The following is a 15,602-nucleotide window of genomic DNA, read 5'->3' as shown; positions in this document are numbered from 1 at the left end:
TTGGCTGCTAACCAGAAAGGTTGGAGGTTCAAGTCCACACAGATGCACCTTGGAAGAAAAGGCTGTCTGGCATTCTACTTCAGAAAAAAATCAGGCATTGAAAACCCTATGGAACAGTTCTCCTCTGACATGCATGGCAGTGCCATAAGTCAGGTTGACTTGATGGTAACTGGTTACTGGTATATATATATATATCCAAAAAAACAAACCAAACCAGTTACTATCGAGTTGATTCTGACTCACAGCGACCCTATAGGACAAAGTAGAACTGCTTCATAGGGTTTCCAAGGAGCAGCTGGTGGATTCGAACCATCAGCCTTTTGGTTAATAGTTGTAACTCTTAACCACTGCCCCACCAGGGCTCCATATATATGTCAGTACTACATATATACATATATATATATATATATATATATGGAAACCCTGGTGGTGTAGTGAGTAAGAGGTAAGGCTGCCAACCAAAAGGTCAGCAGTTCAAATCCACCAGGTGCTCCTTGGAACCTCTATGGGGCAGTTCTACTGTCATATAGGGTTGCTACGAGTCAAAATCGACTCGACGGCCACGGATTTGATCTGTGTGTGTGTGGTCAGTACATACTGTGTTTTGTGTTTAAAGCTATTTTGTAGTGAGAGAAAAGAAGTGATCTGGCAATTTGGCAGCGGACATCAAGAGTCTTAAAAATATTCATTCTCCCTGATTCTCTCATCTGCTTCTGGGAACTTATTCTAAGGAAATAATTCAAAGTTTAGGAAAAATCTTTCTGCATGAAGATGGCCTCGGTGCTATTTATATAATCATGAAAAACTGGAAACAACCCAAATGTCTAGCAACAGAGGTGACGTGTAAACTACAGCCCGCCCCGTCAGTGTGGTTTCGGCAAAGGCTGTACAATGTGGCAAACGCCTCTGCTATAATTAATGAATACAAAGTTGAATATTTGATTCCAGCTACTTTAGTAAAAGGACCTCAAAACCTTGTATTCGAAAAAATGATTAGAAAGGAATATCCAGGATACCAACCGTTGTCCTGAGTGGTAGGACAAGGGGTGGTTTTTTTTTTGCAGTTTTTCTGTACAAATAATGAAAGAATATATTATCTTACCAAAGATAAAATAAGCCACGCCCCTGAGGTCCCCAACCCATGGAGGGCCCCCGACGTCCCCAGCTGCCTTCCCAGCCCACCCTTCTCTCCTGTGTCTCACAGGGACCCATGGTGCCCGTAGACTGCAGCCCACTGGCCCTGCCTGAAACGTCGAGGGACACCACAGAGCAGCACAAACACCACTTCCTAGACCCTAACTGTCGAATCTGCAGCGGTGGGTGCAGGGGCGGTGGGAAAGCTGGGGCTGAGTGTGGGGTTCAGCAGCAACAGGCACCCGTGGCCTGGGGATGACCATACCCCGGAGCATCTCAAAAAGAGCCTGGTTCAAATCCTGGCTCTTAAGCCCTGGACTGGCTTCAGGCTCACTGTCTGTTTAAGCTCCTGCCTCTGTTATTTGCAGGGTGGGAGCCCTCATGTGAGCTGCCAGACTACTTTGAAGCCACCAGGAGGAGAGGGGACAATATCTTCCAGAGAGTCCCAAGCCCAGCCCCTTTGTCCTCTCCAGAGATGCCCCAACCCAGGGAGAAGCCTCCCACAGATACCCAGGACAGGTGTGGGGCCAGGGGCAAGGAAGTGGGCAACTGGGGGTGGGGCACCAGCTGCTGTAGCAGACACAGCAGGGGCTTGTCGTGCTGTGTGGCCTTGGGCATGTCCAATTGCCTGTGTGGGCCTCAGCTTCTCTATCTGTGCAATGGAGCGAATCATCCCAGCCTCCTGGACCCTCTTGCACGAGGCTATTCTTGGACCAATGTGTTGGTTCAGCCAGCACTTTGTTCTAGCCCCCCACCTCAGGGATCTAGGCCTTGGCCTAGAAAGAAAGGGAGCAAAAGACAGGGCAGAGACTCTGGGGGAAGTCCTGGTAACCCGTTCTCCCTGGCCCTGTCTCTCTGTCCCTCTGTCCCTGTCTCCAGGCCCCATATACCTGCTGGGCCCACAAAGGCCCCACCCAGCCAGCCACCCTGGGAGGGGTCTCTGGACATGTTCTCCATCAAGCGGTTCCGGGCCAAGGCCCAGCTGGTCTCGGGGCACAGTTGTCGGCTCATTCAGGTACTCCTGTTCTGTGTGCCGGGGACACCCTTACACACTGGCCAGCCCAGTCAGCTACTCACACTCGCATTTATACACTCCTCCATTCTTTTACTCATTCGTGTACTCTAAAACAAGTCATTGCCACCCCTCTGTGCCAGGCCCTGTGCCAGGCATGGGGGCAAATGATATGCCAGCCCCACTCCTGCAGAGACACATGTGATAAAGGACCCAAGGCACCAAGGGCCTGGGAGAGGAGTCTGGTGCCTTCCTGGCCCTGCCCAGAGGCAAGTTTGAGGAGTGATTGTTGGGTGACTGAAAGATCAAATAGTGTTGGAAGGGTGGGAGACTGGTGGAGGGAGTGAGGGGCTTCTGAGAACAGCTGTAGGAGATGGGCCTGGCCAGGCTGGAGGCCTTCAGGGGCAGTTAGGGCTTTCTGGGCAGCCACTGAGGATCCTGACATACTGCTTGCCCAGCCTCTTCACCCAGGGCTGCAGCCTTCCAGGTGATTGGTATTGAGTCCGCCCTGAGCAGGTGGGAAGCTGGGGGCTGACTGGCCATCCTACCTGCCCCCAGACCCTGCCCGACGTGATCCGTTCAGCGGGCTGCATTGCCCCCAACACTGTCTGGGACCTGCTGGCCAGCATCTGCCCGGCCGAGGCCAAGGTAACTGACCACCCTTGGGCGACATTCTTCTCTTAGTACCTTAGCCCAGCCTTAGTCTCCTGTAACAGATACCACAAGTGGGTGGCTTACAGAACAGAAATTTATTTTCCCAGCGTCTGGGAGGCTAGAAGTCTGAATTCAGGGCTCCAGCTATTTTTTTTTTTTTTAGCTATAGGGGAAGGCTCTCTCTGTCAGCTCTGGGGGAAGATCCTTGTCTCTTTCAGCTTCTGTAGCCCGGTGCGCCTCAGTTCCTTGGCAATCTTCACATGGCACCTGCCTTCCTCCCTCCACCCCGTTTGTGCCTGTTTCTGTGTTTAATCTACTTTTTAAATCTCAGGCATGACTAGGTTTAGGACACACCCTACACTGACATGACCTCATTAACATAACAAAGAAAACCCTATTCCCTAGCGGGAGTACATCCACAGGTATAGGGGTTAGGAGTCTAAAACACATTTTGAGGGGACTTAAATTCAATCCATAGTATTGCCCCATCTCCTTCTCTCTCCACCTCTGGGGCCGAGGCCTGGTTTTGGGGATACTGGGTCTGGTTTCCAGCAGGACTTCAGACTCATCATGTGACCCTGAGAAGTTCCCCCCATTGCCTCCACTGTACAATGGGAACCCCTCACAGGGCTCTTGGAGGTTTAGATGAGACCAGGGGTATTTGCAGGAGCAAGAGGCAGCTGCTTCTAAAGCTGCTGTCCTTCCTGCGGCCACAGGACGTCAGCGTGGTCAGACTGTGCCCACGTGGGGCTCGGGATACCCAGAACTGCCGCCTGCTCTACTCCTACCTCAACAACAAGCAGCGCCATTGCCTGGCAGCTGTGGACCACATGGGGGTGGTCCTGCTGCCCCTGCCTGCCTTCCAGCCCCTGCCCTCCAGATTGCGCCCTCTTGGAGGCCCAGGTGAGTGCCCGATGCCCATACCAGCCCCTGCCTCCCCTTCCTTGGTGACCAGACTGGGCCTTGTTGACACAGCCGCCCATGTCTCACCAGATGCAGGCACATCTCAGAATGAAAACTCCAGAAACAGTAATACAATACTTGTATGAGCCAGTCACGTGCCTTTCCTGGAGCTGCTCTTCAGCAGATCCAGCTGGCCACTGCTTTGACTGTGGCCAGCACCTCCACAGGGCCTCCTGTCCCCACAAGCCCCGCTTCAGCACCTCAAATCGCTGGTGACTGTAAGCCATCAGCACCAAGCCTTACCGTGGCCCCCAAGCCAGGAGCTCCTACCCCTACCTTCTGCAGTGTCTTGCTGACTATGTGCACTGCTCTAGAAGCCTTAATTCATTTAAGCCTCAAAAGAACCCTATGCAGTAAAGTAAAGTAGATGCTATTAATTTCCCCATTTCACAGATGAGGAAACTGAGATAGGGGAGAGTGTAAATGACTTGTCCAGAGTCATCTAGCTAGGCAATAGCAGAGCCAGGCTTCATACCCAGATGGCACAGCTTCACAGACTGGGCTCCTAACCACTAAATAACACTGCCTTCCATTAGGTAAAAAAAAAAAAATTCATTGCCATCGAGTCAATTCATTAGACACCCCCTAAATAGAAACTCGCGGGACAGCTACATCTGACCCAGACACAGCAAGACAGAGTCAGACCCACAAACAGTTGGCTGAAAGCATCACCTAAGATGGGAGGGAGGGATGTTTTCACCACAGCTGTGCTGGGCCAGTGGGGCATTGGTGGTTCTGTGGTAGAATTCTTGCCTTTAATGCGGGAGACCTAGGTTTGATTCCTGGCCAGTGCACCTCATCCTCAGCCACCACCCATCTGTCAGTGGAGGCTCATCTATTGCTGTGATGCTGAACAGGTTTCACTGGAGCTTCCAGACTAAGATGGACTAGGAAGAAAGGCCTGGCAATCTACTTCTGAATATCAGTAAATGAAAACCCTATGGATCACAACAGTCTGATCCACCACCGATCATGGAGACGGTGCAGGACTGAGCAGTGTTTTGTTTCATTGTGCATGGGGTCATCGTGAATTATGGACCAACATGACAGGAATTAACAACAACATTCTGGGCCAAGTGTGGCCTTTGTGCATGGCAACCCACTAGGGCTCCAGGAAAGCAGCTTCAGGAGGAGGGGACTGTGCCTATTCCCTGAGCAAAGTACTGCCTGTCTTGGAGACAATGAGGTAGATTTTGAATCCGTAAAGCCTTAAGGTCAGACTTTCCAGGCCTCACCCTCAGCCAGGTGAACCCTTTCCCACCCTGAAACCAAATCTGAGATAGGCTTACCCTCTCACCTACTTCTCTCAGTATCTCACGGGCCTCTCTGCTGAGAAGCTTGTCTTGAAGTCTAACCTTCAGCCCTCCTGCTGCAGCCAGAATGCGGCCTCTGGGGGCTATGTGCTCTCCCCCATCAGGCATTTGGTGTCTTCCCTCTCTCTTTTCCTCTCTCCCCAGGCCTGGAAGCCACTCATTCAAGCCTGCTGCTGGCTGTGCTGCTTCCCAAGGCAGGGTTGCCAGACACAGCAGGTTCCAACCCCTTGAGGGGGAAGGTTCGCAAGACAATCTCCTTCAACAAGAAAGTGGAGACAAGATGCTATCAGCCAGAGGATGGGAAGGAGAGTGTGGCCCTGAAAGGCTCCCCTCCCCCCAGGGGTGCCCTGCAGCAGAGCCGGGGCAATGGCAGCCTGGCTCCAAGGGGGATTTGTGCTTGGCCAAGGCCCTCCAGAGGCAGGGGGAGATTGTGGGGAGAGTCTGAGGCCTCACAGGGTCCTGGGCTAGGGCATTGGACTCCAGGGTCAGGTGGGTGCCATTCCTGGGACCCCTTTCCAGCAGCACCAGCTGGCCACTACTTTAGCAGTGGCCAGCACCTCCACAGGGCCTCCTGTCCCCACCAAGCCCTGCTCCAGCACCTTGAATCCCTGGTGACCATGAGCCACCAGCTCCAAGCCTCACTGAGGCCCCCAGGCCAGGAGCTCCTGCCCCCAACCTCTGCAGCATCTGCCCAGTGCCCTACAACCCCTGGGATTCTTGGCTTCCTCTGCCAGCCCCCTGCAGCTCCAGAACCCCCTGGCCCAGCCCCTGACTCCTCCTTGGGACCCACAGATGGGGCTGGCCCTGAGCACCCCCTTCCCAGAGAGGTCTGACCATCCATCACCCACCAGAAGAGGGGTGTCTCGATCTCTTTATGGGAGTTGTTCCAAGGAGAGAGGCAGGGGTGGAGGAAGAGGAGGGTCAGCATAACGCATCTGTCATGTTTGAATTCCTTGTTCTGCAGCCTGTTTGGTGTTGATTTTTGGTTCAATAAACAGTTGGACAAATTTGGGGCTGTATCTACTGACTGGTCAGGAGAGATCTCTGCATCTGCAGGAGGTCAGGTTTGGCCTGGGTGGGCGTGTCCATGGGTTGCTGTGCTGAGGTGTAGCAGAGCTAAGTGCTGGGGCCAAAGGGGGCGGTTGCCTTGTGAGTTCCTTGTCTGAGGTCCTGAACCATCACTGTGCCTCAGGGCACAGCTGTTGTCATATCGGCTCTGGAAGCATGTTGTAAGTATTCTGAATTATCTGGGAAGAAGGGGTATTGGGAGAAGAGGGTGGGGAGAGAGAGAAAAATGAGCAGAGGCTGTTAAAGGGTACCAGTTTGAAAACCAATTGTCATGGGGTTGATTCTGAGAAATGGCAGCCCTTACGTGTGTCAGAGTAGAACTGTGCTCCACAGGGTTTTCAATGGCTGATTTTTCCGATCACCAGGCCTTTCTTCCAAGGCATCTATGGGTGGACTCTAACCGCCAACCTTTTGGTTAGCAGCCAAGTGCTTAACCTAGTTTGCACCACCCAGGGACTCCTGAACGGGCACAGCCACCTAGAGATTGCTAGGGAGAAAAGTTGCAATGGTTTTAAAATTTTTCAGTTACCAAGATTTTTTTCTTTTGGACAGTGCATAACTCCATCATATTCTCTGTGTGTCTGTGTTTGTGTGCATCTGTGTGGGTGTGTGTGCATGTGCCTGTGAGCGTGTGTCTGTGTGTCTGTGTCTGCTTCCACGTCTGTGTGTGAGTCCCTGTTGAGGAACGTGGGAGATCCAGACGGGTCTCCTTTCTCTCTACCTCCTGCCACTCCCAGAGACTTGGAGGTGGGCACTCAGGGTGGGGTTGAGTTCGGATGTTAGTGCTGGATGGTGCTGCCTCTCCTTGGGCCGGGAATGTAAAGCGTCTCAGTGTGGTGTGTACCTCTAAGGGCTGACAGGGTAACCAACTGTTCCCTGGCTGACTGACCAGCGTGGGGAAGCAGGGCTAGTTTGGAGACCAGGACCTCTGCCAGGACCCCACTTTTCGCTCCCGGGCCTGAAGGGGCATACTCCTGCCCACCTCCTATCGAAGTCTACGCACATACCGGCCTTGCCCTGGACCCTGTTGGACTAGAAAGAGTAGGGAGATGGTGGGGTGGGGGCGGGGAATCCTCTGCCCCAAGAGCTCTGCGGCTGCCCTACCCGCGGCCGACAGCAGAGGGGGCCCTCGGCTTTGGGATGGAGGCCCGGGGCTGGCGGAATGGGAGGCCGAGCTGGGGGCTAGGGGAGGATTTAGTGGGAGGGGCTGGGGGTGTTAGGGTGGGAGGGGGCTGGACAGGTGAACCGGAGGAGGGGGCGGGGCTCCTGTGGAAATTTTTCCGGCTCCGAAGGGCGTGGGAGCGCTACAGCCTCCGCGCCATATGCAAATGACGCAAATTACTATGCAAACCTGCAGCTCTGATTCTTAGTCTGCAACTTAGGTCGTTTTCCTAACGCAGCTGGGGGTGTGGAGGGAGAGGGCTGTGCACACTCACCCCAACCCGGGGCCTAGGGCTTCCTCCGAGGGCGACGGGACAGATTCCTGCGTCCAGGGAGGTTTTCGGCCTTCCCGGGGCATTTAGGAAAAAACAAACTCCGTACTCCGGGAAGTGGCTTCCTTTCGGAGCTCCAGTTCTCCTCTCTGTAAATAGGGGTGATAACGCGGCTCTCTAACATCTCGCCCCGCGGAGAGGGTTTATAGGTGGATCCCGAAATCCTGCAGCTTGCCTTGAGGCTGGGGGATGGACAGCACTGACCTCCACCTTTTGGCCCCAGACCACGAGCCCCTTCCTTACTCCCCTTTGGCGGAGGCCGGGAGCGCAGATTAGGCAGAGTGTTGCTAGGGGGCGTGATTCGGCGGTTGCTAGGCTGCAGGGACGTTGCCAAGCAACGCTGGGCGGGGCTCGTGTTGCTAGGCCCGAGTAGACGTCGCCAGGGATCCGAAGGGCCTCCTAGACCCTTGGTTTTAGAGGAGGACACCCCAGGCTGACAAGGATTGCGTCCCTGCTCCCCCCGTAATTCTCCGCGGCCTGCGGCTGTGGGCGACCCGCTGCCCCACTCCGGGCCTTGGCTTCCCTGGGCTAGACGCAGTCTCTCAGGGTTTTCCGGTTCACACCCTCTGCGACTCCGTGATCCTCTGGGCTTCGGAGCGAGGAACCCTGGGTCTTTGTGCACATGTCTATGCGCCTGCTTGTGGGAGGGGTGGGGGTAGCGTTTGGGTTTCCATAGCAACCGCTCCTGTGTCACCCCCATTGCTCCCAAAGGTTAGAGCGGTTATCTGTGTACATTTACACATATTTGCACGTCATTAACATAGAGGAGGGGCCGGAATTTGTTGGAGCAACTATCCCTGGACAGTTCCCTTGTTTCTCCCTTATCCCGTTTGATGGGAAGGTGAGTTGCGCATGCGCGAGCGTTTTGCTTATTGATGTTACCAGATTTGGGGTGGATGGGAGAGCCATGATAGCGACCACTGGTTCCCAGCCCTCACCTCCCGTAATTGAACCATTAGCCTGAATCCATCCAAGATCCCTGCCCAGAAACATCCAAACCCTGAGGCAATGCCAGGCCTGGTTGAAATCCCAATGCTGCTCTTTCCTGTGTGGCCTTGGGCAGGTTTAGTTCTCCTCTCCATGCTTCCATTTCTTTCTCTCTAAGTGAGGATACATCCTATGAGCGGTTCTACTCTGTCACATGGGGTTTCTATGAGTCAGAACCAACTCGACGGCACCTAACAACAACAATCCCTAACTCACCAGTAGTGTGAGGGTGGGTTCAATGAGATGCCACTTTTACAGGTACTTATTGCTGGTCTGGCAGGCAGCAGCCACTCAGTGGTAGCTTCTTCCCCTCCTCATAAGAGCACCGGCTCCTCTCAGAACCCAACCAAAGCAGATTAACTTCCTTTGCAGCTGAAGAGATGGCAATTAGACACCAGCAAGAACTTCCAGATGTCATGGCAGTCTGGAGTTGAGGCACAGAATGAGGACTATCGGTTTGCCTGTTTGTCCTGCTTGGAGGCTGGAGGCCAGGTTGGTGAAGTGTGGGCATAATCTACGCCAACACGCACACACACAGTTGTTTCCAGAAACCTTGCATTCTTGTCCTAAAGGTGGCTGCAGCAGTGGCAGCTGAGGTTGGGAGGCTCAAAGACCAGAGCTGAGGAGGTCTGGGCTGAGATGCCAGGGATGGGGCAGGTCTGAGAGCAGAAACTTTGCTTGGGGATCCACATGTCTGAGCCTTTACCAGAGAAGACTGGAGGGGTCCTGGGGGCACTTCCTTGCCCTTTCTGGGCCTCAGTTTCCCATATGGACCAGGGGACTCCTCTGCTGTGACTAACGGGCAAAGTCAGCTCAGGAACTCTCTCACAGCTGCAGTTCCCTGTCCTTGGGGCTGCGCAAGCAAAGGTGGAGAGGGAACCCTTGAAGGCAATTGGGATGGAGCCCCAGATCTCCTCCTGGAAGTTCTTGTTCTAGTTTGGGCTCCAGCTACTCCAGATACCCTCCTCAACAGCTGGGAAGTCCTTCCTGGGACTAACTTGCACCTTTCCTGCTCTGGAGGAAGCTCCTTCTTCTTGCCCTGTTTTCTCCCAGTGTCTCTGTAACCTCAACAGCCTTGACTGCTAGGGTCAGAGGGAAGGCAGAGGAGGGGTTACGGGGGAGAACAGTTCCTCTCTCTGTTGAACTCTTAGTTTTCAATTAGGTTCAGATAATTAAAATAAATGAGGCTGGCTCCTGTCCTGGGTAGAGGAAGGCTGTTGGTGATGGGGAGGAGGTATAGGAGCTGGATTCTGATTGGTCAGTTGGCTTCCAGAAGAAGTAGGATGGCGTGGGAGCCGTACCCTGAAGTTGTCACACTGGCCACTATATGCAGCACTGCTGTCTGCTGGAGGATGGTGTTGGGCCAGCTCCTTCCCTGGGAGCCACCTGTCCTCCACAGGTGAGGGTTCCAGGGACAGGCTGAGAGCCTGGCAGGGCCTGACTGGCCTGCCTGTGTGCCTGTGTCCCACTCTGGGGGCCAATTAAGTCTCCATCCCTAGCCGTGCCGATTAACAGTTAATAAGGCAGCAAACACCTGCAGCTATGGAGGCGAATTAAGAGCAACAGTCGGCATAATACACAACCCGGTAAGTGAGCAATTAACAACTGGAGAAAGATTAATAGAAGCAATTATGTCCTACTCGGAGCTCTGTAAATACGACTGTCAATGACTGGGAGACTCAGTCCATTCCCGCCCAGCCCCGCCCCAGGCCAGAGCCTCTGCCCGGAGTGGAGCCAGCTCAGCCATCCTGTGGATTCTGGGCCACCGAGCCACATACATGGCAGACATGCACAGATATCCAAACGTGACCGTAGACTTAATGGATAGAGATACACTCCAAGAGATGGCTCACAAAATGTAGTCACACAGATACATACATCTCCCATTGTCACAGACACTCACACAGATATGTACACACATCCAGAAATATGCACAGACGTAGAGAAATACCCACACAGTGTCAGGGAGACAATCCCCTTGTTATACGTACACAATTCCCGTTATATGTAGAGGTTCAGCGAAAAAGAAGACCTTCAGTGTGGTGGATTGACACAGTGGCTGCAACAATGGGCTCAAGCATAGCAACAATTACAAGGATAGCACACGACCGGACAGTGTTTTGTTCTGTTGTGCATAGGGTTGCTATGAGTTGGAAACGACTCGACGGCACCTAACAACAACAACAATACACAGAGCTAGAGGCACACAGACTACCAGACACACAGTGAAACTCAGATACACAAACTTACCCATGTAGACACACACAAGTACACCACCATGGTGTCACAGAAGCATATGGGCAGCTGCTGTCCTTTGATGACCTTGCAAAGGGTCAGCTATAGTGGGTGAGGACATTGGACCAAGAAAATTGGAGTGAGGGTGGAAAGGGACACATAAGGACTGTATGTGTGTGAACGTATATGCAAGCATGTCTGCATGCATGTGACTGTAAGCAATGTGTGCTTGCAAGAATGTGTTTATGTATGACTTTCTTACCCATTGACGGGTATGTTTCTGTGTGTGAACACACATGTGCCTGTATGTATAACTGTGTGGCTGTATGAGTGTTTGTGTGTCATGACGTGTGCAAGGGCAGGTGTGTGCGTGCTTCTGTCTGGAAGATCTGTGACTACACATGTGGGCATCTGGTTCACGTGTGAGGCTGTGTTGGTGCCCATGTCTGGGTAAGTGTGTGACTTCATGAGAGTGGCTTTGTGGGAGTCTTCGGGTGGCTGTTTGACTGTCTTGAGGCTGTGCTGGTGGGGGAAAGGGCATCTCTGTGGGAGGCTTCCCCGGGGAGCCTAAGGTTCTGATGATGCCTGAAACCAGGGTCTACCTCCAAAGAACAGGGGCTTGAGGAGAGTCCAGGGTCCTCGAGGATTCCTCAGGCTGACTTAGTCTCCCTCACAGGGACTTCTGGGTTCTCTGGTGGGGCTCGGGACCATGGAACCTCATTCAGGTAAGAGGAGAGAAATGAGAGCGGTTTTTAAAGAAATGAATCTGGAGGTTAATTTCTCCGGGTTGAAAGCAGAACCAAGAATTCACTGAGAGTGGACACCTTCTTCCCAAACCCTAACCCTAGTCCCACCTCTTTCTCACGCCTGGAGCTTCCTTGGAAAATACCCAGACCCTAACCCATGTGCTTAGCCCACAGTCTGAGACACACACCTTCATATACAGAAACCCTAAACGACAAGGACACAGCCACACAGATATACAAACATAGACACACAGCCATGAATGCAAACACAAAATCCTACTCACAATCATACCTAAACCTACCACCCCACACAGATCACAACACACACAGGTCACATGTACAGCCCAGCTCAGACACACCTGCACTCCCACACACCTTCACACACTGATCGATGTCTGAGATGAGTCTAGTGCCAAGCCTGAGAGCCAGAGGAGAGTCCTGAGACAGGTACTTGCTTCCCCGCAACACCAGCCTGGCCAGATGGCTGAGGCCGCAAGGGCCCCAGGAGAGCTCTCCATCACCGTTAACCCACTGGCCAACAGGTGGGTTCACTGAGGCCTGGCTCTGCCAGAGTCGGGCAGGGGTGTAAATAGGAGGTAATGAGGCTCACCAAAATCCCCCCAGACCCAAATGGGCCGGGAGGAGGTTCTGAGCAGGGGACACACAGAGACACAGACTCACATGGAGACAACCACAAGACATGAAAGGACTCAGACACCAGCAGATACTCCCCCCAACACCCACAGGCGAGGCACCCTTTCTGGAGGGATGAGCTGCTCACCAACCAGGGTTGACCTTTTAGAGACTGGCCAGGCCCCTGGCTCCCGGCTCAGCCTCCCACTGTCTAATGAAAACAGACAGGAAACAATGATGTTGTCCTGGGCAGCAGATCTGAGGCCTCCAAAACCAAAACATCTGCCTGTCAGTCTGCCCTTCTGTCAGTCTATCCAGCCTTCTGTTTGACTTTTACTCATTCAATCTTTGTTTTCCATTCATTCATTCACTCATTCAACCAATAAGGATATTAAACAAACCATTGTGTTCAGTGCAATGACTTGGCTGCTCTCCTGGCATCTTGGCCTAGTGGTGCAGGAGCTGGAGGAGGAGAGAAGGGGAGTCTGGGCTCTGAAGGAGGAGGGGAATAAAAGTAAACAGAGGATGTCCCCATCCCCTACTTCTTTCCCACCCTCTCAAAGTGAAAGAGAAAGTGCTTCTTCTCCTGCTGGAGGGAAAAAGGCCAAATCCCAGAATAATAGATAATAATAGTGAACACTTACTCGCTCTTACTCTGTGCCAGGCACTATTCTAAGTGTTTTACATGAATTAACTCAGTTTATTCTCAGAACAACCCTATGAGGCGGGTACTATTACTAACCCCATTTGAGGACATGGTGAGGTTAAGTAACTTGCCCAAAGTCAAAACATTTGAAGAGCCTGGGGACAAGAACATAAATGGAAGTCCCTGGTTTTCCACCTGCCTTCCTTCTCATCTTACCCTGACTCCATCCTGCACAATGGGGAGCATTGTGTGCATGCCTGTGGACACCCCAACATTCAAGTCCCTGCTTGGTCCATACTCCCGGGAAAGAACCACCCCTTGGACCTGAGGAAGAAGGTCCTGGTAGTAGCTTGGGACTCTTTAGGCAGGGAATTCCAGGTCCCGGGTAGTCTAGAAAGGGGCTGGCACTCCAGGTGAACATAACCCCATGGGCCTTTGAATCCCTTGTCTGGAGTGGGGGGGCAGGGACTGTGGTTGCCCAGGTCTGAGGGTATTGGAGCTAGTAAGTGGCAGATCTAGGATATGAACCCAAACACTGGGAGTCAGCTCTTAACCAGACTAGTCAGGGCTGAGGGATGTGGGAAGGGGCAGGGTTTTACTCCCCCACTCCACTGCCAGCTCAACCCTTACCAAATTCAATCCATTCCCACCAATGGGAATTCTCTGTGCCCAGCTCCTGCTGGGTGCTGGAGGCTGTCAAGGATCACCTGATTCTAACTCTTGTCACACCTCCCCACCCCATTCCCACTGACATCCCACCCCTCCTGCACCAGGAGTTGGGGAAGAAGTGGAGGCTCCTGGGTAGATGGAAACCCTCAATATCAACAGTCAGCCCTCATCTCTGTTTCCTTGTTCCCAGGATTCCTGCTCAGTCTCTAGAGTCCCCTCTTTCACACAAGTTCCCAGGCCAGGAATTTCGATCTCTGGTGCCAGCTAGGCCCTTGTTATGCAAATATAAGCAAATGAGATGCAAGCAGAGCAGTCCCAGATTAACAGAGAAATCCCCAGCAGCTGGAGGAGTCACCATAAAGTCAGCTCAGGCCTGCTCTGAACTGCCCCTCCCACCTAGTCTCTCTCTGTCTACCTGGGTCTGCCTGGTCCCTCCCTGTCCTTGCCACCATCCTTCTGCCCCCCTTAGAAGTTACCTGCTCAGACACAGGGGCTCTGGGCAAGGGAGGACATCAAGACCCAGGCCCTCCACTCCCAACTTGAGATCTCTGCCCCTCCCCCCACTTTTAAGAAATTCAGGCAGGGGTAGAGGTTAGGGGTGGGGTGGGGGTGAATAGAGCTGAGAGAGGGAGACCTTTGTTTTGCACCAATAAAACCAAAAAGAGAAAAAGCCAAACCCATTGCCATTGAGTCGATCCTGGCCCAGAGCGACCCTACAGGACAGAGTAGAACTGCCCCACAGGGTTTCCAAGTCTGTAAATCTTTACGGAAGTAGACGGCCACATCCTTCTGTCTCTCTCTCTCTCTCTCTCCCACACACACAGAGCTCAGGGTCAGAATACCTGCTAAAATGTACACACACACACTCATTCACCCTTGGCTCACACACACCATCATACAAATCTGGCCAAGCTCCCCCTCCTACACCCCTCCCCCCCACCCAATAAATTAAGCAGCAGACATCAACAGGCTGTAGTGGGATGGCTGGTTGTGCCCACCCCCTGGGCCTGGAGGGTGGAGGGTCCTACTGTGGAAGGAACTTGGGTCTCTGTGAAGAAACGAGGGAACGAGGATCCTGCCCAGGGCAACACTCTGGGGAAGGGGCCTGGAAATGTGCCCAGGAAGCCTGGGCGTGGGCAGTACCCACCAGAACCCCTCTGGGTGGTTGAGATTCGTGTCTGTGCCCACGGGCACTGCCCGGGGCAACCTGGCCCGCTGGCCGGCCCAACCAGTCCAGGCCCAACTTCTAAAAATAAGAGTCAGGAACCTAAGCCTCTGGTTGGTTCTGCAGGAGCCTGTTGCCTTGGCAACCCCTTCTCAGAGGCCTCCCTTCCGTCTGCCCCGTTTGGCTGCTGGTTCCCGTGCCAGTCCCCTGTGCTGGGCCCCTCTGCCAACCCTCTGTCCTGTCCTCCTGGAGGAGGGAGAAGGGGGGTGAGGCTGGGGGTTGAGCCACTGAGAGGACCTTGGGGGCTCCAGCTGAGCACAATGGCCTGTGTGTGAGACCCAGCATGGGGCTGAGTGTGTCTGTGGCTGTGTCCGACTGTGGGTGTGTGGCCTGCCCCGTGTCTGACAGTCTCTGTCGAGCTGTGTCTCTGGTTATACACCTCTGCCAGAGACTTGATTCTCAGGGTCCCCACGGGTGACTGTGCTGTATTTGTGGGGACTTGTGTCCTTGTGTGTGACAGCGTATGTGACAGTTTGTCCATGCCCCTCTTTGTGCCCCTCCCCTCTCCGTGGGCTTTCCCTTCCCCCTGTCCACCCCCTCCTCCCAGGGCTGCAAGCTAGGAGTGCAGAGGTGCCCAGGGGGAGCCAGCAGGAAGGGTGCGGTAAGCGGGCCAAGGTCAGCTTTTTCCAAAGTCTGCAACCAAAAGCACATAAGCCCCAATCTGCCCATTTTCGGAAAATGGGGGGGAGTGCCACTCCTGAAATCGTGCAGTCTAATTCTGCGCGCGCGCGTGTGTGTGTGCGTGCGTGTGTATATGTGCGCTAGAGTCACTGTCAGAGGGCAAGCCTCCCTTCCCCCTCCCGGCCCTCCCCTCCCATTAATCA

The 15,602-nt window shown here is 53.5% G+C and overlaps 1 protein-coding gene across 1 annotated transcript in view; it reads left to right on the top strand.

Annotated features, from left to right (window-relative positions):
• The window catches only part of LOC100656887 (SPOC domain-containing protein 1), an 11,190-nt gene extending 5,201 nt beyond the window's left edge, over positions 1–5,989 (top strand). Inside the window, 9 exon segments of the mRNA XM_064281630.1 lie at positions 1,205–1,316; positions 1,503–1,683; positions 1,685–1,818; positions 1,821–2,149; positions 2,705–2,794; positions 3,517–3,703; positions 5,221–5,720; positions 5,722–5,772; positions 5,811–5,989. Coding sequence (XP_064137700.1) covers positions 1,205–1,316; positions 1,503–1,683; positions 1,685–1,818; positions 1,821–2,149; positions 2,705–2,794; positions 3,517–3,703; positions 5,221–5,720; positions 5,722–5,772; positions 5,811–5,909 — 1,683 coding nt within the window. The 3' untranslated portion in view covers positions 5,910–5,989.
• Positions 5,990–15,602: the final 9,613 nt, after the last annotated feature.

Source organism: Loxodonta africana, chromosome 3 (assembly GCF_030014295.1).
Source record: "Loxodonta africana isolate mLoxAfr1 chromosome 3, mLoxAfr1.hap2, whole genome shotgun sequence".
Lineage (NCBI taxonomy): Eukaryota > Metazoa > Chordata > Mammalia > Proboscidea > Elephantidae > Loxodonta > Loxodonta africana.
Note: the sequence above shows the minus strand (reverse complement) of the source record. Positions and strands in the feature narration are given on the sequence as shown.